Raw genomic sequence first — 12,741 nt, forward strand, 5'->3', positions numbered from 1 at the left:
CATGTAGAGGATTGACAAGGGGAAGGAGCATCAAAGCCATGTCCCCTTTTGCTACCGTCAACTCAAGTTACTCCCCTTAAGGTCACAAGTGAGATTTCTAAAGTCCTTAATTTTTTTTCAAACTAATTCTCATGTTTAAGACTTTTAATTGCTGTTATGAGTTTATGCTGGGGTGTGTGGTGGAGGGTGGGTGTGGGAGCAAGCATCGCTAGGGTACAGGTGGTGGGAGTGGTGAGTATTGTCATTGGTGCTGGGGGTGATCATTATTGGGAGGATGGGGTGGGGGGAGCAATGTTGGGGTGTGGGGCATGAGCATTATTGGGGATGGTATGGGGGAAGTGAGCATTATCGGGGATAGTGAGTGAGCATTATCGGTGGGTGTGGGAGGGGTGGTGAACATTAGTGGGAGCATGGGGCGAGGGTGAGCATCGTCAGGAGGGGTGGGTGGAGGGTGATGAACATTGTTGGGAGTGTGGGGGACGGGGCTCAGCAATGCCAGGGGCGCAGTGGGATTTTTAAAGGCCTTTCCTATACCTGAGATTAAAAGCGGGAGGAGGATGGGATAAATATCTGGGTAAGTGCATCAAGTCCAAGTCTCTGACACTGCCCATCATAATTTTGCCTATCGGAAGTTTAAACTTCCAGGATAAATACTGTGCTGTGCATGTGCACGTGGCGGGACCTCCTTAAGCTCCTGAGGCACAACAATGATGAACATCTCAACATTCATTGCTGTTGCTATTGGAAGATCCGGGTTATTATTATATTCTTACATTTAGAGATACTGTTGGTTTAATGTTTAGTTGATTGTTTCTTCCTTTAGCGAACCAGAACTCGACCTTAATGAAACATAATTACATTAATATGAAACCTGACCATGTAGTAAATTTGATGACAATTTGAAAAATTGGGATCGCTATGCTATTATCCTAGTAGTTGAAGTTTCATAGTTTTATATATCCTCACAAATGAAATCTTTTAGCCTCTTTACATGTTTTGAATTTGTCTCAATCACGGGATTAGTTTCACTTATAATTCTTCCTTATTATGCATTATCTATGAAAAGGTAACTGTGATATTCACTCTGAAACATTGGGGTAAATTCTTGACCTATGAACTCAGTATGCATGCTGGGAGTGCATATTCTGAAATTGCTCACTCCAAGATGGAAGCAATAGAAATCCGGGGTTAGGCACATTCAATTTCATGTCGTATATTTGAGGCAATTATGGTTTTATTTAACGTGTAATGTACCTTTAAGAATAATACTGATTGAGGAAGGTCACATGATCTGTAGCAACCAATAGGAGAGTAGCAGGGGCTACCTCAGAGTCAGTGTAGAGATAGAGTAGGAGTCGAAAGTACTCGTGTAGTTGCTGCTGAGTATATTGCAAATAAACTTAATGTTTCCACCCAAGAAGTGTCTGCTGATCAACTCTATCATTAATAGCACAACTCAGCCACCCTACAACAAACTGGCAATGAGGATGAAACAGGATTGAACAGAGCAAATCAAGTTAGAAAGGAATTGGCACTGTACCTCGCCCAGTGATTATAAGTAACAAGCTCCGTTAAAATTGAAGACGTTATCCTCTCTCAAAATGTCACAATTTGGGAGAATTGACCCTTTTGAACTAGCCACAGATGATTGGTCTCAAGACAGAGAACACCTCACGTTCTTTTTTCTAGCAAACAAGGTTACAGGAGAAGAGGCGAGCAGTCCTCTAGAGTACTTGTGGGAGCATAGCCTACAGCTTGATTCAAAGTTTGATGGCACCTGGTGCCCCAGATTCGAAGAATTTGGATGAATTGGTGGACCTCGTGAAGGGTCATTTTCGACCAAAGCCCTCAGTCACGATGCAGAGGTTCAGGTGTAATTCACGAAATAGAGCCCCGGGTGAGACAATTGCATGTTACATGGCAAATCTGAAGCAGCTTACGGAACATTGTGAGTTTGGTACGACTCTAAGTGACATGCTCAGAGATCGTTTAGTGTGTGGTGAGAGAGAGGGCACTATTCAGGAAAGATTATTGTCCAAAGTGAGTCTGGATTTCGAGAAAGGGGGTAGAGATAGTGCTGGCCAATGAGAGTGCAGTAAGAGATTCAAAAGCAATACAAGGTGCGTAAAATGGTGCCGTCCTCCACATCGGGTGGGAAATCTCAATCGAAAGAGGCGCGAAAAAAGTGAGACTCCGCCGAGAAGCAGGAAACAGTCCCCGCTAGCCAAAGAATAAAGAAAAATAACTTCACAGCGAAATTGAAGAATAATTTTAATAGAGGTGGAAACAATCAGTCTTTAAGCGATTGGCAGTAAAAAAAAATCAAATGTTACTATTGGCATAGAAATGGTCATATGCTTTGGCTGTGCAAGGAAAGGTTCAAACAGACTTGTAAACAAAAGAAGCCCAATGAAATCGACAATGTAGAAGAGCCTGAAACAACAAATTCAGACATTTACTCATTGTTTAATCTGAAAGTTGAAAAGACAGAACCAATATTTGTCACAGTGAAAGTAAATGGCAAACCTGTTAGAATGGAAGTGGACACAGGAACTTCCACTACAGTAATTGGGGAACATACCTTCGGATATTTGAATAATGTTGAACATCAATTAAGTTTAGAAGAAACAGCTGCCAAGCTAAAAACATATACAGGTGAAGACATTCAAGTAAAAGGCAGAAGCAGACTAACTGTCCATTATGGAAGCCAATCGGCAAAGATACCCTTGATGGTGGTAGCAGGTGAAGGTCCAAGCCTCCTGGGACAAAATTGGTTAAAGGAGATTAAGTTAGAATGGGTTGAAAATTTCCGGTTGAGAGCAAGTGGCTTACTACTTAGAAAGTACACCACCATCTTTGAGGACAAACTGGGGAAAATCCAGGGCCTGCAGGCCAAGATTCATGTGGATCCAGAAGCAACTCCTCACTTCATGAAGGCAACACTGGTACCATATGCCCTGTGAGAAAAACTCAACATTGAACTGAATAGACTGGAGAAACTGGGCATTATACAACCAGTTCAGTTCTCAGAGATTGTGTAGCACCCATCGTCCCTGTCTGTAAATCCAACCAAAGCATCCGACTATAAACTGATGGTGAATAAAGTAGCTAAACTAGACAGGCACCCCATTCCAAAAATCAAAGACCTGTATGCCAAGCTGGCAGGAGGGACAATGTACACAAAGGTTGACATGATTCATGCTTGTCAACAATTAGAATTGGATAATGCCTCCTGAGAATTTGTCACAATTAATACCCACTAAGGGTTGTACCAATCTACGTGATTGCCTTTCTGTGTGTCCTCCGCTTGTGCCATCTTTCAGGGAACAATGGAAAACTTACTGCAGGGACTGCCCCAGGTTGTAATCTATTTAGATGATGTATTGATGACAGGATTCACTGAAAAAGAGCATTTGGCAAATTTAGAAGAAATCTTAAAACGTTTCTTGCAAGCTGGAGTGCATTTAAAAAAAGAAAATTGCATGTTCCAAGCGAGGGAGGTAATCTATTTAGGTCACCAGGCAGATTCACAGGACCTCCATCCTGTTGAGGAGAAAGTGAGGGCCATAAGAGAGGCACCTGCGCCAAAGAACGTCTCAGAGCTCAAATCATTCCGAGGAATGATCAACTATTATGGGTGGTTCTTATCCAATTTGTCTACAGTGCTGGCCCCCCCTGCATTCTCTACTCAAAAGGAACCAATGTTAGTCTTGGGAGGCGCCCCAGAAAGAAGCTTCCATAAAGGTGAAACAATTGTTGCACTCGCCCAATCAATTAGTGCATTTTGACTAGACAAAAGAATTGGCGCTGACATGTGATGCATCTCCCTATGGAGTGGGTGCAGTGCTCTCTCATCGGATGGACGACAGCACGGAACAGCCAATAGATTACGTATCAAGAATGCTGCTCACAGCGGAAAAGGGATAGTCACAGATAGAAAAAGAAGGCCTGTCCATCAGCTTTGGTGTCAAGAAATTTCACCAGTATGTACACGGCCGTCATTTTACAATTGTTTCAGACCACAAACCATTCAGAAACAAGTGGATTGTTGAGTGAGGACAAGGCTATACCACCCATAGCCTCAGCAAGAATACAATGATGGGCTTTAATTCTGGCAACATACAAATACACTTTTGTATCATAGGCCTGGCAATCGAATTGCAAACATCGATGCCCTCAGTCGTTTGCCTTTGCAAGAAAATGATGATCATGCCCCAGTTCCTCAGGAACTTATTTTACTGTTAAATTTCTTAGATTCCTCGCTGGTATGTGCTGGACAGATCAGAGATTGGACAAGTCGGGATCCAGTCCTATCGCATGTACGAGAACAAGTGCTACATGGTTGGTGACAGGAGCCCGTATCTGACGAAATGAAACCGTACTTCAATGGAAGACATGAAATAACCAGCCAGGATGGCATCTTGTTGTGGGGAGCATGAGTGATAATTCCTCCAAAGGGAAGGGAGCCACTTTTAATTGAACTACACAGTGCCCATCCAGGAATTTCCCGAATGAAGACCATAGCACACAGCTATCTATGGTGGCCTGGGATGGATGGCAAAATAGAGAGTTTACTAAAGCACTGTGTGTAATGTCAGCAACTGCAAAAGTTGCCAGTGACAGCTCCATTACACCCATGGGAGTGGCCAGGTAGACCCTGGGTGTGGTTACACATTGACTACGTTGGAGCTTTCCTGGGAACAATGTTTATGCTCATCGTCGACGCCAATTCAAAATGGTTGGGCGTCTATGAGGTGAAGTCACCAACATCGACCACTACAATTGAGAAACTACATTAGAGTTTTGCCTTTCGTGGACTACCAGAAGTAATTGTTTCCGATAATGGCACGGCATTAATGAGCGCTGAGTTTCAACAGTTTATCAGCCTCAACGGTATCCCTCATGTGAAAACTGCACTGTATCACCCTTCCTCAAACAGACTGGCCGAAAGTACAGTTCAAACACTCAAGGCAGGCATGAGAAAACTAACTGGTGATTCCTTGGTAACCAAGCTAGCACGCTTTAGTTTTCATTACAGGACCACCCCTCACACAACAACAGGTGTCACACCTGCGGAGTTATTGTTGAAACGCCATCACAGGACGAGATCGAGCTTAATAATGCCGAATTTAGAGGAAAAGGTGGAAAGGAGTCAGGGAAGCCAGAAATATAGATATGACTGGCATAGTCGCGAGAGAAAATTTCCCATGGGAGAGCCGGTATACATGAAAAACTTCGGGGAAGGACCCAAGTGGTTAGTGGGTGAAATAAGTGCGGTGACTGGACCTCTATCTTACCACGTGGAGGTGGAAGACTGGATCATCCGTAAACATGTGGACCATTTAAGGAAGAGAGAGACAAATCATCAAGATATGGTTCCACCAGTGACCATGACCAGGTCTGTGTTTCCGGTTGAGGATACTCAACCCAGGACTGACATGTCCGATGATCCTGTAAGAGTTGAGGATACAGAACTGCAAGTGCCCACCGAAGCACCTGATGTTCCGGCAACTCCAGAAAAGGAGGTTCCGGACAAAGAATCTGAAGTTGTGGAGCTGCGACATTCCACACGTACCAGGAAACCACCCGAAAGACTGAACTTGTAAATTCCTTATCCAGTGGAAATATTATGTTGTCTTGAGAAATATGTGCTTGTAAATATATGTATAGCTGAGTTAAAGGGGGAGGAATGTAGTAATTATGATTTTATTTAGTGTGTAATGTACCTTTAAGAATAATACTTGTTAAGGGAGATCACATGATCTGTAGTAACCAATGGGAGAGTAGCAAGGGCTACCTCAGAGTCAGTGTAGAGATAGAGTTGGAGTTGAAAGCACACGTGTAGTTGCTGCTGAGCATATTGCAAATAAATTTAATGTTTCCACCCAAGAAGTGTCTGCAGATCAACTCTATCATTAACAGCACAACTCAGCCACCCTGCAACAACATTCCAACGGAGCATAGAAACAGAAGATGCTACTATTACTCACTCCATTGAGACCCTGAGGGTTGTACGCTTACCTATTGTAACTTCAAAATTGACTGGTTTATCTCCAATTCTCCTGTCAAGCATTGTTGCTTCCAAGAAGGCGCTAAAGAGAAAAAATTCTTCCAATTTTCCTGTCGAAAGCTGAAATTAAAAAATAAAACTTATTAATACTATTTAGGAATTATTCTGCCGTGCAAAATATTTGGTTTGGAATCTTCAGGTAAACATAAAAATTACCTGCTGACAAAACTAATACATTCTGAAACCTGAATTAATGTGCACAACGATGGGAAGCAAATTTCCTTTCATCATCGACTTTCAAAGAGGAATTCCTGGACCTCAGAGTATCTGCAAGGGATCCCCGGGAGTTTGTGGCATTCGTCTCTGTCTGCTGTCATCAACTTTCTCAGTTTGTCTGTTTCTAGTGACTTATCAGCACATCATTTCATAAAATGTTTACAATATTAGCTGTTTTCATTGGGTTCATTTTATTGATATTTATAACAGGTTTCCACACAGAACAACTTGAAAAATCACTGCTTTTTATTGGCCAGTAAGATTTAGCAACAAACTATTGCTTCACGTTCTCAGTCCTGAGATTTAAGGGTGCAGAGTTTGCAGACACAACAGTCCATTATGGAGGGAACCCATGTCATCCACCTGGCAGTTTAGGAACAATTATTGTGAAACGCATTGAGCAAACCACTGAGAACATCTTTCTGGCCTCGTTTGTAGCACTGAAAAGATTACTTCACAACTAGACCAATGCTTATCCACCAACTTTAACCTGTGCCCAATAGCACAGAGGTAGAAATTAGTTTTGATTGTGCTATTGGGTAGAATCTTCTGATCCCATTGTTGGTGAGTTTGGAGGCAGTAAGGGAATGTAATTAGGTGAGATGGTGACACACTGGAACCCCGCTGCCTTCCCGTCTCTGCCAGGATTAAGTTCTAGGCAGGAAGGCCCATGGTCGACTTCCTGCCCTAATGACCACTTAAGGGCCTCATCCTGCCGCTGCTGGAATTAACCCAGTGGCGGGTGGGCATGTCACCATGTGGCATGCATGGCAGCTAAAACCGTGTCGCCAACTTGTCACTCCTGGAAGGAGAGGTCCTTCGATCAAAGGCACTCAGTGTCTGATCAAGGGATTGGACATCAGGAAGGGGATGGGGAGGCCTGTTGAGAGCCTCCCCCCTACCCTTGCTGCCAACACCCCCTGCAGCCCTCTCCTCTGACCCCCACCTTGTGAGACCACTCCCCACGTTACTGTTCTATGGCCTGGGTTGCTCCACGATCCTGGTGCCTGTCCTTCCGGCAGCAGCCACGGACTCCCCAGTGACACTGTTAAGCACAGGAGCTACCGGCCTTTGAGTAATAGGCAAGACTTCTGATCCCCGGGGTCCTTATTCCAGGGGGAGGCCTGCCGCTGGCCTTGCCGCTGCCTGATTGGCTTATGGTTGAGCGGGCCTTCCTGAAAAGAGGTAGTGCAGGTCTTTCGCCAGCTCTCCAACTGGCAGGCAAGACCCCCGTCACCTCAACACGACTCCACCCATCGTATGAATAACAAAAAGAACTATGCATATATAGTGCCTTCAACATAATAAAATGCCCCAAGGTGCTTCACAGCAGCATTATAAAGCAAAATTAGACACCAAGCCAATTAAGGTGATATTAGGACAGAGGACCATAAACTTCATCAAAGAGGTATGTTTTAAGGAGTGTCCTGCAGCACAAAGGTGAGGTAGAGTCTGAGAGGTTTAAGGAGGGAATACCAGAGCTTAGGGTTTAAACAGCTGAAAGCATGGCCTCCTGTTAAAATTGGAATGCTCAAGAGGCCAGAATTAGATGAGTGCAGATATCTCAGATGGTTATGGGGTTGGAGGAGATTACAGAGATCGGGTCGGCCAAGGCCAGGGAGGCTATTGAAAACAAGAATGAGAATTTTCAAATCAAGGCAATGCTTGACCAAGAGCCAAGGTAGGTCAGTGAACACATGAATGGGACATGGTGCGAGTTAGGACATGAGCAACAGAGCATCGAATTCTTAGCATGCCCTGAACAAATCCTTCAACACTATCTTAATGAAGGCATTAGTCAGGTTATTTAAAAAAAAATTTTTTTTAATTCATTTGTGGGATGTGGGCGTCGCTGGCTAGGCCCACATTTATTGCCCATCCCTAATTGCCCTTGTTCAGGGGGCACTTTTAAGTGGCTGTGGGTCTGGAGTCACATGTAGGCCGGACCAGGTGAGGACAGCAGATTTCCTTCCCTAAAGGACATTAGTGAACCAGGTGGGTTTTTATGACAATTGTTTCATGGTCATCATTAGACTTTTAATTCCAGATTTTTTAATTGAATTCTAATTCCACCATCTGCTGTGGCAGGATTCAAACCCAGGTGCTAACATTACCCTGGGTCTCTGGATTACAAGTCCAATGACAATGCCACTATGCCAACGCCTCCACTAATGAGGAGAGAGAGAGAGCACCTTTATAAATGCATATTAAACATTTGTACAACTATTTAGTGGACAGTATTTTCCAAGTTACAGCGATCTCAACGCTTGACAATGTGATATTTACAAATCCGACTTCTTCCTTGTGAGCTAGAAAAATAGGATGAAATAAAAATTCCCATTTAATTTCCAGAGATGATACTACTTACATCTGATATCTGTTGTATTGATTCCACTTGAACATCAGTGGAGTTCATTATCTCTGTTGAGGCTGTGTCTAAGATTTCCATACCAATATTAATAAGTAATCGGGCTCGGAAGGAAACGCCCTCACCAAGTCCCTCATTTAAATCCTGATGTTCATCCATTAAGGTGTAGTTACGAGTGGAGCCATACATATTCACCCAGGAAGGACCAAAACTGGGCAGAAAGCCTATAAAGAGGACACATGTGTTGATGATATCCACTGAACAGCCAACATTGTATAAAATATTTATAAATTCTAACGGAGGAGACCTTTAGACCCTGCTGTAGGACAATCAAGAAAAGCTGACAGACGGAAGCCACGGGTTTACCTTTATCTCCATCATTTGAAATCTTTCTCAGGTCAACAAAATGAGTTCCTATAGCAACTTCATTCACTTTGTCTGAATCACGGATCTGGATTTTTATTCGTGTGCAGAGTGGTGGAAACATTTCAGTAAATATGATTTGCTCATTCCATGTTGGTTCATATGTGCTTTTTTGGACACTGGTTTTTCCCTAGCAGAAGAAGAAAAGGCTGGTTATTGTGGGCTTCAATTATTAGGGTGAAAAAGGATAACCAGTTAGTGTTATGATTATGAAGAATGATAATTAACTGTAAGCTGAATTGCATTTATGGTCAGTGAGAACGAGGCAGCTTACAGAACTACACAGAACAAAGTAAACCACATTTTGAAGCCAAAAATGAGTGACTAAGACTCCTAATAAGTGATGCTTGGCAGATCTATAATGTCATCACACTTTCATGTGGAACATGCAGGTGGAACATGCATGAGATGTTTATTTCCAGTTGTGAATTTCTTTTCAAGACCCAGTCATTTGCATCAATTGAGTGTGTAGGTGAGGGACTCATTGGGACTGTGCCTGAGGCTTAGTCTAGCGCAGAACAAGCAAGAAAACTATACTGTCTTCAGCCTACACTACAAATCCTTACTGTGAAAAATAAATAAAACTCTGATTAAAATTCTTCCCATATCACCATAAACAAGTTTTAGAATATTCAAAACATACATGTAAATTCTGACTAAAAGAGTTAACTGAGCCAACACCTCAAGAGTGGCCAATGACATCTGAAAACAAATAATTCCATAGATTTTGTAACTTAAGTTAAGCAACAGAAAACTAACTCTGGTAGGAGCCATAAGTGCAGCTTTATATGAGACTGGATGTGTTCTTGCGTATCTTAGCTTCGGTACAGACAGGAATTGGAAAATTGCCTTAACTTCTGACTTATAGTAGGTCTTACGTAAAAAAAAATCTTTAGCTACTTTGCATGGACTTAAAAGTTGTATAACTGATGAATAAGAGGAAGGAGCTAATGGTTTTCCCTCCCTTTTCAGGGGAATTGTGCCACACCTATTCCCCCACAACACAACTGAAGAAAGACTGGGAGCTCATCATTTCATTTCAAATTTTGTTTGTTGCTCCTTTGACTATAAAAAAAAATCTGATCATGCATTTCAAATCACGAGAACTCACCCTTAGATAGCACTTCCAAATTAGGAAACAGCAGATGAATACAATGGGGTAGAGTTTCTGCCGCTGGTGCCCAATAACATCATGGGAAACCACCACAAAGAAAAGCTGTAAATCTACCTTCTAGACCATTTCTCTGACGATTCCACCAATCTTCCACTAATTGTAAATTACCGATGAACACATTCAGGTAACGTTCGTCTTTCTGCTACTTTAATCAAGCTGTTAAATTGCTTAAAAATGAGGCCAATTAACTTATTTATAATAAATGGTTCGCACTGTAGTCATTATGTTTTAAAATTTGCTTGTCTCCTGATAACTTTCATGACTCAAGGGTGCATTTGAAAGAATGGGCTGTTGTTTCTTATTTCTGACTTCATTCCGATAGCTTATAAAGGAATTATTTGGCAACATTGGGAAATAGACAAAGCAAAGAATTAAAGATCCAGTTACACTTGTAGCATATGCGTATTTGTTATATATGCAGCTAGTAATAGTGTGGACCATAAATGTTTATCACTGTACCTTTTGTCCTGCAAATGATACTTGAACATAAGGATCGACTAAATCTTTGTTTTCTCCAATGAATGCCTTCTTCATATTAGCCATTATGCTGGTATTCATCTTTGGAAGCCCCTCTGCTCGGTAGATCTTGACATAATACCGGGCCCACTGCCTCTCTGAGGGTACTCCTTCAGGAAGCAATAGGTTCCTATTGATAAAACATAAGCAAATTATAAAACCCCTAAATACCTGGGGTTAATACTGGTTACCCAGAGGGTAAAAAACAGTTCAGGCCAGTACTCTTATTTCCTAGTTTTTACTGCTTTCTCGTTCATATATACGAAGAATGTAATTTAACTTTATTGTAAGATCTGTAGATTGAAGAAATACAAAGTTTCACTTCCAAGGTCTAGGTTCTGGACTGACATTCGAATTGAAAATGCTGAGCACCTATGTTGGTAATTTCCATAAGGCTTCTCTTGATTTTCTGCTGTTATTTCAGCAGAAGATCAGTGGATACCTTGAAAAATGATGAAAGCTCTAGGGTTTCTGCTTGTCTCCCTCTGAAGATACAGTGAGAGATTAGGAAAATCCCAGTGGAAATTCTTCCCCATGGACGCTATGCTTGGAACAAAAATTAGATTGTAAGACTTTGGAGGTTGTTGAGAGACATGTTTTCACAAAAATGACATTTGGGAAGGCAGAAGAGCCATGTGTCAATTCATGACAGGAAAATCACCTACACGTGGTGTAACGATGCATGTGAGCACAATTTACTCTTGTTGCACCATGTATTTGACAACAAACTAAAGGGGGGTATAGCAAGCACTTTTTTCACGAAGAACTTCAATTTTATTTAAGCATTTGTAAACAAATACTGTGTTCAAATTTGTTTACAAAATTTTGTACAGCATGACATTTGCTAAATGGCATTAAATTAGGAATGGCAAACAATTGTTTAGTATTCTGCTTTGTCTTATACCAAAGCAATTACTGTCACAAAGAACTTTCTGCCACCCTATTCTATAATTGCATTCTTGACAACATCATCTAAATATAAATCTTTGTCTGTCATAAATTCTTCTTCACAAGCAGAAGAAAAATTATGCGGCCATAGCAGAATTCCATTTTCCTTTAATCAGGACAAGCTTTAGGGAAGGATTCATATATATGCACGGATCGTGGTGTACTGGAGAGCATCATAGTGAGAAGATGCGGCACATCTAAAAAAGACTTTCTACTTCAGGTAATCTTGAGTGTAAGCACTGAAAATCTTTGAGATCCTTCAGTAAGAATGTAACTCCTCACCCTTCTATGTCATCCTCATCGGTCTCATTAGACTTGTGTGGTGTCTTGATGTTATCTCCCTTCCCAACAACAGCTATGTCACACTTTACGTAACCTTTCACCCCAGCAGTGATGTCACCAGGGTCGCAAATTATTGCCCATTTGTGGTAGAATTGATGCTCTGTTAAAACAATGAGGAAAGTATAGAAAGGTTATGAAATTGGAGATTCAAATTGTGAACATTTTAAAGGATAAATGCCAGTTAGTATCTGTAACGATTGTAGGTACAACCTTTTCTACTGCCTTTGGGGGTTGGGGGGTCATGTGATTGTACTGACGAATGAGCCCTAAGCGCGTGTAATCTTAGGGGCAGAGCTTTTCTAGTTGTTGAACCGGGTTCAAACATGTAGCTTCTAAAAGAGCTCTGTAATAAAGTTATGTGTTTCCAGTAAGAAACCTGTCCCGGTACATCAAGTTAATTACATTTGGCGACAAGTATAAATAGCTCCAGCGCTGCACCTCACCTTATGACTGTGAGTACATCAATTCTTAAGGAAAGAAAGAAAAATATACTCACCACTCATGCCACTTTTCGACAGAATCAACCCTTATGACTCGTCCATGGAAGACTGGAGCCAGTACATAGAGTGTCTAGGTTTTTATTTCGTGACGAATGAAATTAAGTGGAGGAGAAGCAGAAAACAATTCTTTTAAGTGCCTGTGGTAGCAAGGCATATAACCTCATCCATAGTTCGATGGCCCTGA

General features: G+C 41.8%; 1 protein-coding gene across 4 annotated transcripts in view; it reads right to left on the reverse strand.

The window, feature by feature from the left end:
• otofa (otoferlin a) overlaps window positions 1-12,741 on the reverse strand; it is a 470,909-nt gene that overhangs the window by 159,961 nt on the left and 298,207 nt on the right. For all 4 annotated transcript variants that reach the window (XM_078541508.1, XM_078541509.1, XM_078541506.1 and 1 more), the window contains 5 exons: window positions 11,998-12,157; window positions 10,711-10,897; window positions 9,021-9,207; window positions 8,655-8,878; window positions 6,022-6,130 (listed from right to left, as the gene is read on the reverse strand). In XM_078541508.1, coding sequence (XP_078397634.1) covers window positions 6,022-6,130; window positions 8,655-8,878; window positions 9,021-9,207; window positions 10,711-10,897; window positions 11,998-12,157 — 867 coding nt within the window. The remainder of the gene's footprint in view (window positions 1-6,021; window positions 6,131-8,654; window positions 8,879-9,020; window positions 9,208-10,710; window positions 10,898-11,997; window positions 12,158-12,741) is intronic.

This window comes from Cetorhinus maximus, chromosome 5 (genome assembly GCF_964194155.1).
Source record: "Cetorhinus maximus chromosome 5, sCetMax3.hap1.1, whole genome shotgun sequence".
In the NCBI taxonomy this organism is placed as follows: domain Eukaryota; kingdom Metazoa; phylum Chordata; class Chondrichthyes; order Lamniformes; family Cetorhinidae; genus Cetorhinus; species Cetorhinus maximus.